The sequence below is a fragment of the Podarcis erhardii genome (genome assembly GCF_964252035.2).
Source record: "Podarcis erhardii genome assembly, chromosome: 9".
In the NCBI taxonomy this organism is placed as follows: domain Eukaryota; kingdom Metazoa; phylum Chordata; class Lepidosauria; order Squamata; family Lacertidae; genus Podarcis; species Podarcis erhardii.
The window spans coordinates 18985075-18998429 of NC_138512.1; the positions used below are offsets into that span (position 1 = coordinate 18985075).

Below are 13355 nucleotides of genomic sequence, written 5' to 3' on the forward strand. Positions count from 1 at the left end.
AGCCAAATTGGTACAGAGTTTGAAATTTCGGTGATGTTTAGAGCAGCTGAGAGTCCATGTGATGTTGACTGCACTTCGTGACTTCTGACCAAAAAAGAGGGATAAGCTTGCTTTGCATCACTAGTGTAGTGGTTTGTAAATAATGATGGATGAAGACCAAAGAGAGCAGTGGTATTAACAGGGAAAGTTGGGCTTCTTCAAAGAAGAACACTCTTTGTAACACTCCCATCTGTAACTGATAGCATCAGTACCAGGGTGTACCTCTAAATTGGTCTTGGATGTTAAGTGGATTGCAGCAGTGAAGATTTGGCGTGTGTTTGTTTATTTTTATTATTATTATTATTATTATTATTATTATTATTATTATGTGTGTGTGTGTGTGATGGAGAAAGAATGAGTTTCGAGTGAGAAGAGGAAGGAAGAAGAAGTGATGACTTTGTGGGGAGAGACTTCAGATATAAACAGGAGAGGAGGGGTGGGTGGGTGGGTGGGCATGGTCGGAATGGTATACAATGGTACCTCGGGTTGCATACGCTTCAGGTTAAGAACTTTGCTTCAGGATGAGAACAGAAATTGTGCTCCGGCGGCACGGCAGCAGCAGGAAGCCCCATTAGCTAAAGTGGTGCTTCAGGTTAAGAACAGTTTCAGGTTAAGTACGGACCTCCAGAATGAATTAAGTACTTAACCCGAGGTACCACTGTAAATGCATTCATACTGCTGGGATAGCTCAGTCAGTAGAGCGTGCGACTCTGAATCTCAGGGTTGAGGGTTTGAGCCCTACATTGGGCTAAAGATTCCTGCATTGCATGCGGTTTGGACCCTCATGGACCCTTCCAGGTCCACGATTCTATGCTCCTGCAATCTATGGTTTTATGAGTGACAAATTTATTCATTTCATTTTTTGGATGGCTACTTAAACCAAACCTTGGCTTAGTGTGGCACGGCAGCAAAAGGGATCAGGGAGGAACAGAGTGGGTGTAAAACCAGAAGCCTGTGCACTCATGCCAGCGAAGTTTGACTTGGTGTGTTGGGAAAAACCAGACCCGTGTAGCTCCTGCAGTCCCCTTAAGCTTTGGAAGCAGAGGGGGAGGAAGCGAATTTAAGGTGGCAAAGTGTGTGGCGTGTGGAAAGAAGTTCAATATTCTGCTTTTGGAAGGTGGAGTAAAACTATCTCCATTTCCTCTTGCAAATCTTACAATTCTAAATGAGAGCATTGTGTTTGCTGCAGTATTTGGCAAAATTGTCACACGGCCCAACATTTTCTTCCGCTTAAAACAGTAGTTGACATTTTTGCACAATCACATGCTGGTGAGAGTGGAGTGCCATCAGTGTGTACATTGGTACCTCGGGTTACATACGCTTCAGGTTACAGACTCCACTAACCCAGAAATAGTGCTTCAGGTTAAGAACTTTGCTTCAGGATGAGAACAGAAATCGTGCTCCGGCGACACGGAGGCAGCAGGAGGCCCCATTAGCTAAAGTGGTGCTTCAGGTTAAGAACAGTTTCAGGTTAAGTACGGACCTCCGGAACGAATTAAGTACTTAACCTGAGGTACCACTGTATAACACAGTTTTTAGCACCAGGAAAAAGAAACGAAGCTGAGTTTTAGCAACACTGTAAGGGTGCGGTTTTAAAAGGTTTACCACAATCGCATAATGGCAGGACACACCCACAGTATTTTGTCATCTCTCTGGTGGACTGGGCAGTTTGGGGATGGTGTTACTACACACATGAGTGATAACTATATAGTAGATGTAATTAAAGAGTCGCTTGAGCTCCACCCTGTTGAGTACATGTGATGTGAAATAGTTAATGTGGTACTTGTTACCTTGGAGTAAACAGTGCCACGGAAGTTTCCAGAAAAACACAAATTAGCAGCAGATGCTTTTGCTATTGGAGTGTCCACTTTTGAGGCCTACATTTGGTGGAGAGGCAGATAGGGTACACCTGCTTTTTAAGTAAGATGAATACACAAATCTCCCACAGAAGAACAGGACTTACTGTCCGTTGTAGAAGACCTGCATAAATCTTCCTTTTGAGAGGAGATTTTATGTGAGTTCTTAGTGATGATGATTATTAATCATCACCCACTGTATGCTATGTAGCAAGTTTTGTCAGTTAACAGCAGAGTTGCCTCTTTACGAGAGCTTTCATATCTGGGCAGAGATCACAAAATGTGACCTGTTTAGCTGGACTTTGTCCTAGGTGTGGACAAGTGGAGAAGAAATACGTCAACTCCCTGGTTATTTGGATTACATTGCTTTCCAACTTATACATATTCGAAAAGCAATAGACCTGGAAAAATCCCCAGCACGTTACTGATGTCTAAAAATTGGATGACGCATATTAGGCAGCCTTCATCAAGAACATTCTTGCCAGTATTTCTGTATCCTCATGGAGCTTGCATATAGAAGTAGGATTCAGAGAGAGAGAGACAAAGCGCCCTGAAGAATTGTTTGCTGTGCCAGGGAACCTTAAGTGACATATTTGAATATTCTTTCCCTTTTAGCCAGATACCCTTCTTCTCTTATTATAGAAAAGCTACTTGCAAAGTTGCAGATGACTACAAACTGAGCACTTCATGCTCCTTATAGCCCAGGGTCTCCAAATTAGAGAATTGCTACTCAACATCTAATGGTGCTGGCTTGCAATGTGTATGGGGCCGTATAACTTAAGCAGTATTACACTTATTTCATCACTCAGTGGCTTGCATGCCTAAACGGAGCATATATTCTGTCTCACTTTGTGATCTAGCTGAAAAACAGAGCACCCGATTCTGAAGTTCATCACATCCATATATTTTTTTTGCTTAGCAAAATCCAGGAGCTGGCATTTATTGGAAACCGTATACTAGGCCACAGCAGCTGGTCTAAACAAGCATCTTATCTGTGATAAAAATAGCTTTTGTGTTCAGCAGTAGTTTGTTAACTACTTCATACCTGTAGGTTGTTTTTGAATATTAATTAAACCAGTTTATTTATTTATTTTGCTGCTGTTCCGGTTTGAACGATCAAATCCAGACTTAACCAACTGGGCAGTTCTGTGTAGCTGCAATGCAGCCTCTGTGTTGGTAGGGAGGCAAGCCATGGTAAACCACAGCAAACTGAAAACATGGTTAATGATTTCCAAATCAGCCAAACTGTTAACCATAGTTTCTGGTTCAGATTCATGCAGCAGGACACCTAGTAGCTTCCTGACATCTTTTCCTGCTCACATGAAGGGAGCAAAGGAGAGCTGCGTGTGGATCAGTTTGTGAAGGTTATACATAGCCTGGCTAATTAAGCCAGAAGTTAATTAACTGAATACAGCCATTGTTTCCACATACTATTAGGATAACTCGGGACTCTGCCTGGCAGGCTTAAGACCCGGTATGCCATGTAATCGCTGTGATCATGCTGTTTCTAACTACGCTGTACTAAATGTAAAACTTTCAAGTAATATAGCACAGCCAGAAAGATAGTTTTCATGCAGGGACTATTGTTGTGACTGGGTCATACTTGCTTTTTTTTATTTCATAAATATAAAGTTGCAGAATAAACTCAATTTATTGCTAATAAATTATTAGAACACCCCCCCCCACCATTTCTTCTAATATGAAAACATACAATCAGTCAATTTAGCTTCACTGTTTTCTTGTCACAACGCAAACAACTTTAGAACCTTCCATGCAGCCATTCAGACAACATGAAAATAATAGGTACAACTCTGGACTGAATATGTGTGTGTGTGTGTGTGTGTGTGTAAATATACCATAGGCAAAGCATCATTAACATCCCGACATACAGACATGAACGTGAAATCGCACGCGCACGCGCACACACACACACACACACACACATCCTATAAACTCACGTCTCTACTAGTAAAGGTAAATTGGAAAAACGCCTTAAACTATGTATAGAAAGTTTACAGATGCACCGTTCGTTACCCCTTGCATTTCATGACTTTTTGGCCCCACTATGTTTAAATATATATACCGTATTTTTCGCTCTATAAAACGCACCAGACCATAATACGCACCTAGTTTTTGGAGGAGGAAAACGGGGGGGGGGGGGGGGGGAATTCTGAATCTCAGAAGCCAGAACAGCAAGAGGGATCGCTGCGCAGCGAAAGCAGAAATCCCTCTTGCTGTTCTGGCTTCTGGGATAGCTGCACAGCCTGCATTCGCTCCATAAGACGCACACACATTTCCCCTTACTTTTTAGGAGGGAAAAAGTGAGTCTTATACAGCGAAAAATACGGTATATATTTCCTTTGTACTCTGTTTTGCCTGCTAAATGCTTGGCAGGAGTTTATGCTGCAATGAATATGTTAGACTTCAAATGGTCACAAAGTGATGCTGTTGAGAGTAGCTTTCAGATCATGTGTGAATATTATGTTCTGTTAGACAGATGTCACTTGTTAACTTAAGTTTGTCCATAGTGACATGGTTTTGTTTGGTTATTGCCTAATGCCCATTAAAGGGCTACAAATTATTTGTGTGGGGGTTTTCTTGTTTTAGGTAATAACTAACCAGATGTGTCCTATCGCACTTCTCCTGTTTTTGCACTCTAACTTTTCTTGTTTGCTATGATGTTCATGATCTTCTACTGGAAATGTGCAGCTCAGTAGAAATGTGGAAAAGAAACCCTGTCAAAATAAATCGGCTTCTTCAGACTGGCACGAAAACAGCTGACTTGGGTGAATTCTGTGCTAGCGTGGCTAAACACAATGAAAATTCTTTCTGTCAAGCTGAGAAACAGAGAGCAAGTTGAATCCCTAGCATAATTTAATAATTTTGTGTTTTTTCTCCCTCAGCAGTTAGGTATTTCCCACTGGAGTTTGTTTGTTTAAGCATTCCATGGTTGCCTTAACATCTGAAGCAAACGGGACTTTTAAAATTTAGCTTGCAAGTTACACATGACCTGCAACCTTTAGAGGGGGGGAAACGTGGTACATTATAGCTCAACTATAGTCCTGTGCTTTGGTTTGTACATCCCAGACAATCCTAAAAATACCTGCCTACAATACTGAAGTGAATGGGTTTCTGTCCTATAGCCCACATGCTTTTCTGTGGGGGCTAAGCACACATGACTCTACAGTTGTACAGATTTTTGCAGCCACATTTAGTGGGAATAATAATAATAATTTATTATCTATACCCCGCCCATCTGTCTAGTTTACCCCAGCCACTCTGGGCGGCTCCCAACAGAATATTAAAAGCACGATAAAAGATCAAACATTAAAAACTTCCCTGAACAGGGCTGCCTTCAGATGTCTTCTAAAAGTCAGATGGTTGTTTATTTCCTTGACATCTGATGGGAGGGCATTCCACAGGGCAGGCACCACTACTGAGAAGGCCCTCTTTCTGGTTCCCTGTAACCTCACTTCTCGCAGTGAGGGAACCACCAGAAGGCCCTCAGAACTGAAGCTCAGTGTCCGGGCGGAACGATGGGGGTGGAGACGCTCCTTCAGGTATACTTGTCCAAGGCTGTTTAGGTCTTTAAAGGTCAGCACCAACACTTTGAATTGTGCTTGGAAACATGCTAGGAAGTAAGTTGCACTGATTTCAAGGAAGTCCACTTAGGATCAACAAACTCAATCAAAATGGACGGAAGGCTATTTTAATTAGAGAGAGAAAACGTGATCTCTTACCATCTTTCCAAAAGGCATTCCTTGACATGAATGGTTTTGAACTTCAAAATTGGTGAAATAAATTATTACGGGTGAGGTCCAACAGAGCCACTCTATTAATGGGAGGAGAGTTGCACACACAGAAGGACAGCTTCTGTGAATGCAGCTGTGCTTGCCTGGATGAAAGCTCCATCAGTGAATGGAGCAACAACATTGTCTCCCATCCTGTGTTTTTTTTTTAAACTTACGTTCCAGTTGCACTCACATTTGAAATCCATTACCTGATGTTCCAATCCTATAGCCATGAAACAGTGCACTGGGTGCCTTGCATTCATGTAACTAAAGGTGCGTCTTCTCACTGGTGGGGCAAGTTAATCTTGCCATGTTGCTTGCCAAGGTGTGCTCCCAATATGTGCAACCCAATTTTAAGCACATAGGGTTGCGGTTACACAGCTGGCTCCTGCGGTGCTTGAAATCCCTTTTGGATGCTGCGCTTGTCTCCGTATCTGTCCCAGATGACACACCCTGCCTCTTTTCAATTGTCAGCTTCATAACAACTTATGACCATGTATGGTGATTTTTATGTTTTTGTTGCTGCTAATAGTGGCATTCGACTGTGCTTGATTAGTTTGCCACACTTGTCATAGCACTGCAAATGTTTGCTTTTGCAGTAGCTTATAGTACCAGGTCACAAGACGCTGTATTTCAGAAATATTAATATTATTATTAAATTTATGTGCCGCCCTTGCTTCCAAAGAAGTCTTAAGTAGCAAACTTTTTTTAAAAAATAACAACAATTTAAATATTCTGAAATCAGTTCAGAACACTCAGATACCTTCACAGTTGCTAATTTCAAGTTTGTCGGGAACAGTATATTTCAGCCATCAAAATACCTGAGCAAACAGGAAAATGTCTGTTTCATGTGAGTGAAAAGCATTCCAGGTATCTTGAACTGCACTTGATTGCATGATTAGACCCACCTCAATGCATTTGCCTACCTGTTACCACCACAGCATTGCAATTTTTGTTCTGCTAATGGTAATGCAAGAGTTTAATTTGGCCTTATTGTGGCAATTTAATATTGTGCAAGCCCGACTGCACAAGCAAACCAAGCAGTGGTTTTGAGCAGCACAGGACTGGTGTGCAATCCAAGAGGTGTGCCCCAGGATCCCTTGCAATATTGCAGGGAGTGCTGGGGTGGACCTCTTGGATTGCTTTGCTTGGGCCAACCCTGGGAGCTAGATGCTTGGTGCTGTTTTAATTATTAGTGTCTCCTTAGTCAGTATCCTTGAATAATTATCATAATTCCCTTGCTTCAGTGTTCTTTTGGTTGTGACAGGCGTAAGATTGCAAATGAAATATTCTTGATGGGGCAGAGGCACTGAAGTGTTGAGTCTGGAAAGATGATTGAGCAAATAGTGCAAGTGGCTCTCGGCAGTGTTTGAAATTAGCCAGGTACTTTTTGCGCCTGGCTTTTGACTACTTGCAACCAAGCGAAGATGCCTGGGCACCAGGATAGTGCCTGACATCTGCACCATCTGGGGATCATTGGAGTGTTTACATACAGTAATACCCCCATCCTGTAGAATTCCATCAGTTATATTTTTATCTGCACAATCGGAATGGATTTCTGGAACCAAATTGCTTTTTCTGTGCAGCCTGAGCAGGAGCAGTCACCATTAAGAAAAAGAGGTCTGAATAGGCCAATATATATGTGGACTGTCCCTGGGAAAAGTGACTTTTCTTCTTTATCATCTGAACTAGCTAGATGTTTAACTGAGAATCAATTAATCAAGGGCGGTTCACAACAAGACCACAACATATAAAATAAAATCAAAAGCAGTAACCCATCATTTGAAAAATAAGACTTTAGAGTTGTCTTGTCCCCAAATGGCAACTAGACAGTCCATTTTGGTGATGCTGCAACCTTGGTTTAAGGACCCATTTGACACCTAGAATATATACCTGAGTGTCTAACACTGCTCTCCAGATGTTGTTGGACTCCAACTCCCATCAGCCCCAGCCAGCATGGCCAGTGGTCATAGGTGATGGGAGTTGTGGTCCTCTGCAGATGTTGAAAGGTCTCAATTAAAACATCCACAGGGATGTTGTGGTTTCATGTAACATATTTACATGTAGTTATGCAGTGGAATACATTTATGTTGAAGAAATTCTGTTTCTGCAAACAGTAGAATAGAACAAAAATAAGCAGCATAGGGGTCATATCCAGTTGGCTTTCCTCCCAAGCACAGTAGCCTTCCTCTACTGCTCTACAACAAAGTGTTGATGGCCCAGTGGTTCCAGGAAAACGTGGCAAATCTTTCCCAGGACTGTCCTTGTCTTGTGGTTGATGTCTTCACATTAGAATTGGAATCTGAGTTGGCTGAGTCCACAACCTTGTACCCAGGCCTGACTTGACATATTCACCAAAAGGTACAGAATTAATCCTACCAGATCAACTTTCATTACAGAAGATTCTGATACATAATTAAAATATACAGTGGTACCTCGGGTTACATACGCTTCAGGTTACAGACTCCGCTAACCCAGAAATAGTGCTTCAGGTTAAGAACTTTGCTTCAGGATGAGAACAGAAATCGTGCTCTGGCGGCAGCAGGAGGCCCCATTAGCTGAAGTGGTGCTTCAGGTTAAGAACAGTTTCAGGTTAAGTACGGACCTCCGGAACGAGTTAAGTACTTAACCCAAGGTACCACTGTATTCTGTAATGTGGCAGAAGTAGTTAATGTGAGGCACCAAGGGTGGCTAACCTGTGAGCCATCTGCTTCGTGGGGCTGTATGGTTCTGCATAAGCAGAATTATGTGTGTCTGAGTTTCCCACTTCAAAGAATATCTGTGTAGGATTTCAATTCATATTTGAGTCCAGTGGAATTCAGGTTAAAGCATCACAGAGATGACCCCTTATTTAACAAAGCGTATTTTGTGTCCTGGATTCCAATTCACCTATTTCTTTCCCTCTTTTGCACAGTCGTTCAGCTCCAGTTACATGGACCAAATGAACCACAACAAGTACAGTGTCATTTATTCGACGCCAAACATGGTGCCCAGTAAAATCTACCAGATTTCGGAAGGGTTTTGTAACGGAGTGCAAGTTGAGCCTGTCGACCTCACAGTGAAGCGGAGCTCGCCTCCTTCGTCAGGAAGTTCTCCTTCTCCTTCGCCCCTGAAATTCCAGCCCAGGAGAGGCTCGCCTGGATTAAATCTGCCCTCACCCAGCCCACCAATGAAGAAACTGCAGCCTTTCACGATGCCATTAACTATTCCTCCGGTAATGGCAGCTCTTTCTCGCCATGGACTTCGAAGCCCTGGGATGCTTCCAGTTATACAGCCCGTCGTAGTTCAGCCTGTCCCTTTTATGTATGCTCCTCCCCTTCAGCATCCTATTATGGTGTCCACGGTCCTTTCAGAAGAGTTGGAAAACCCAAGTAGCATGCCAGGTAAAGGTTCTGGTGTTTGTGGACTTCCCCCATCCCATTTCTTTAATTTTTAAAAAGATAAATTAAAAAGGAACCTGAGGTTCTTCTGCTTAAAGTCATGCCACAATCTCTCATGGCAAAACTGCTTCTGTTTATCCTTTTACAAGGGGATACGGAAGATAAGTGTTTTCAGCTAAGAGCAGGCGAAGTAGATTCCTACTTCGTGGACCAGGCATTTAACTCTCTGCATGATCTGCGTCACAGTTTTTGTGACAATAAAGGGGGATGGAAAGGCAGAAACAAGGGATCCTGTCCTGATTAGGGCTGGGTGATAAATCAATATATCGTCCAAAACTGAAGTCCATATCGTGATACTGGTTTTGTACTTTTTGACCTGGCAATATATTGCGAATCATGATGTATGTGTGTCTGCTATGCAAAAAACAGGATGTGGGAAAAACCGTGAAGCCAGCCAACGCCTATCTCCATCCTTATTTCAGACATCGTGATATATCGGTATATTGTGCTGTTTAGCTGGTGATATATCACAATGTTGAAAACCATGTATCGTCCAGCCCTAGTCCTGACCTCCTTGGAGGAAGCAAGGGCAGTAAAAAATGCAATAAGTAACAAGTGTTTCGAATGCAGAACTTACCAGCCTACAAAATATATTCAGCAGTTGACTATCTTCCCAGGAATATCTTATGTTAGTTACAGGCGGCATGTAGAAGATGGGGAAATATGTTTATTTGCTGTGTTTGTTTTTCTTGTAGTGTCTGTTATAGAATCTTATGAGAAGCAAGCCCTAAGGAAATCTATTAAGGTGGAACCAGGCATGGAATCTCCTAGGAATGACTACTATCCTGAACAAATGTCCCCTCCGCTGATGACCTCATTGTCGCCTCCTCAAGCAATGCTTCAAGAGTAAGTAGCTAACTGGAGTCTTATACTACCTTATTTAAACACAATAATTAATTGCGTCCTCATTGTAGATTGCATTACCGTGTTGCATTCTATGCAGGGCTGCCCTGGAGGCAACAGCTAGTGCAAATGCAGCTGACCAAGGCAGAATATTGCATCCTATTACACCACTGTTGAAAGAATTGTGCTAGCTGCCATTTAGCTTCTGAGCTAAGTCCAAGGTGCTAGTTCTGGAGTACACAGCCCTATGCAGTTTGGGGGTCAGAATACCTAAAATACAGGGTTGTCTCTTACACCCAACCAATCGTGTAAATTGTCTTTTTGGTGCCTGTTGAAGACTTTTTCAGCCAGCCTTTTTAGGAAGAGACTTTTATCACAGTTGGTATCTGAATTTATTTGAAATTGTTTAGATTATATACACACACATTGTTTTTATATATGTAGTTGTTTTGCATATGGATTTTTTTGCAATGTGAAAATGCTTTGAGATGCTTTCTAGGGTGTGTTTCATAAATCAGTTGAATAGCAGTAGATGATCTAACGTGTAGCATGATTTAGTTGGGTTTATAAAGAGATAACAGCTCATTCCCTTTCTCAAAGGAGACAGGATAAGCTTCCCTGGGAAACTTCTTCAGAGACTTTTAAAACATTGCTAGGAACCTTAAAAGAAGGTGACCTGTATCACTGAAGTCAAGCTAATGGACACAGCTAGTCTTGTACCCAGAACAATTCTTTATCCCCTCCCTCAGGCCTTCCACACACCCCTTGACAGAAAAGAAAAGATGGGGGATCAAGCTTTCACTATCAGTTGCAAGACATCTTGCATTAGTGTAACTGAGTTGCACTGGTGCAATAAAATATCAAAGAAATGTGCAGATGTAACATTTCAAAACTTCGTTTGTGAGATCTGTACCTGCTGCAGTTAGAGATATTGTAGATTGCACTCAGTTTAGTTGTGGTATTTAAAACAAAAAATAAAGACACCATGCGGTCAAAAAGACTTTAAAAAAATCAAATTTAAAACAAACCAGGTAATAGAGCCTGTGGATTCTCTCCCCAGTCCTTTTATTTTGGCAATTTGGCTTGGCTCTCTTACTTGAGATCTGGAGCTATTTGTTTGGATAGATGGCAGAACTTTGGTCTAGATAGGGTTTGGTTCTTTTTGAAGTCTGTGTGCCCTAGTTTCCCTATTAGCTCTGCACCATGATAAGTTACCAAAAACACTCTTTATTAATTGGGCTTCATGACATAGTTACTTCTGATATGTCGATAGCTCTTCTACATTATTCCTCCTCATATCATCACTTGTACCACATACAGTTCCTTTTCTTAAAAAAAACCCCATCTTGCAGAAATTGCACAATCACTTACTGAAGTCCCACTTTTTTTAAAGACAGAAGTTCTAGATGCAGGAAATAAGAGCTGGGGCTTTCTGCTTGCTAATTAGAAATAATGAATGGCTAGCTGTCTTTTCTATAAACGTGTACGAATACAGAACTGCCCAGCTGTTACTGCCTGCTTTTAAGGGTTATACCTAGGCCAAATGCTCTTAATGTGCATAATGTGCTCTGGTGAGGCCACACGCCTCCAACTGATGGAAGCCTAAGAGTCGATTTTTGACATCCTCTGGGTGTGGCACATACAGACTAAACTCTACTTTTAGGGATTGACATCAGTGGTGAGGAGAGACCGCACCCTTATGCCAGCCCTAAACAGGAAATTCTTAATTGGTCTCTGGGGGAATTGAGAATAAAGCCTTTTAAGAAAGAACTGGTGAGTCTAATAATGTAAAAAAGCTGTGAGCCAGCTCATTTTTAAAATTTCTTTCCTAAGCAGAAGGAAAATATGCCAACAAAAGCAATAGACGTTCACTGGAAGCACTAACTGAGAATTTGGAAAATCTAAATACAGTATGCTTGTCTGGGAAACAAGAGCCTCATCTTAAAAATAAACGAAAAAGCCTAGCATGCTCTGGAGATTTTTGGTGTTCATCCCACAGAATGAATAAAACCCCCAGCAGGGAAGAGAGCCAAAATATTACCACGAAAGACCATGAAATTTGCTAAGCTTGCTTGAATTCTTCCACATGCATGTAATGTTGTTTAGGCTGCCAAAAGACAGAGGGGGTAGTGAATAAAGGAGTTCTGTGGTCTAACATTAAGGGCGATGTAGCTAAGCAGATTTCATCGTTGACCTGTGGCTTAACTTCATGCAGGAATCACCCTTCAGTTATCATTCAGCCTGGTAAGAGGCCTTTACCTGTGGAATCTCCGGACACGCAAAGGAAGCGCAGAATACACCGATGTGACTACGAAGGCTGCAACAAGGTTTACACTAAAAGCTCCCACCTGAAAGCTCACAGAAGAACACATACAGGTATGAGGCAGATCCAAAGAACACTTGTTCTCTTGTCACAACCCAACTCAGAAGTTTCTAAGGGGGGGGAAATAGCTCCATTATCATACAGTGTTGGTTCCTTGGCAGATTAAGATTACATTGAGACCTAATTTCTGACTGAGCCATTATTATGCCGGCACTTTTCCTATAGATGTAGAAGTGAATGACACAGAGTATTCTTGCACAAGGGTCGTTGTGGTGCTCTGGAAGAAAAGGAGTGGTAACAGGGGGGTGGTAATAATAATAATAATAATAATAATAATAATAATAATAATAAATATCCTGCCCATTTGACTAGGTTTCCAAGAGATATAAAAACATAACAATAATAATAATAATAATAATAATAATAATAATAATTTATTATTTATACCCCGCCCATCTGGCTGAGTTTCCCCAGCCACTCTGGGCGGCTCCCAATCAGTATTAAAAACAATACAGCATTACATATTAAAAACATCCCTGAACAGGGCTGCCTTAAGATGTCTTCTGAACGTCAGGTAATTCTTTATCTCTTTGACATCTGATGGGAGGGCGTTCCACAGGGCGGGCGCCACTACCGAGAAGGCCCTCTGTCTGGTTCCCTGTAGCCTCACTTCTCGCAATGAGGGAACCGCCAGAAGGCCCTCGGCGCTGGATCTCAGTGTCCGGGCTGAACGATGGGGGTGGAGACGCTCCTTCAGGTATACAGGACCGAGGCCGTTTAGGGCTTTAAAGGTCAGCACCAACACTTTGAATCGTGCTCGGAAACGTACTGGGAGCCAATGCAGATCTCTCAGAACCGGTGTTATGTGGTCCCGGCGGCCACTCCCAGTCACCAGTCTAGCTGCCGCATTCTGGATTAATTGCAGTTTCCGGGTCACCTTCAAAGGTAGCCCCACGTAGAGCGCATTGCAGTAGTCCAAGCGTGAGATAACTAGAGCATGCACCACTCTGGCGAGACAGTCCGCGGGGAGGTAGGGTCTTAGCCTGCGTACCAGGTGGAGCTG

At 42.3% G+C, this 13355-nt stretch overlaps 1 protein-coding gene across 3 annotated transcripts in view; it reads left to right on the forward strand.

The window, feature by feature from the left end:
- KLF3 (KLF transcription factor 3) overlaps positions 1-13355 on the forward strand; it is a 42097-nt gene that overhangs the window by 24943 nt on the left and 3799 nt on the right. For 2 of the 3 annotated variants that reach the window (XM_081875919.1, XM_081875920.1), the window contains exons 3-5: positions 8601-9069; positions 9822-9972; positions 12185-12345. In XM_081875919.1, the coding sequence (XP_081732045.1) occupies positions 8601-9069; positions 9822-9972; positions 12185-12345 (781 nt within the window). Of the gene's footprint in view, positions 1-8510; positions 9070-9821; positions 9973-12184; positions 12346-13355 lie in introns of those variants that run through there. The other variant, XM_081875918.1, reaches the window with a different exon arrangement.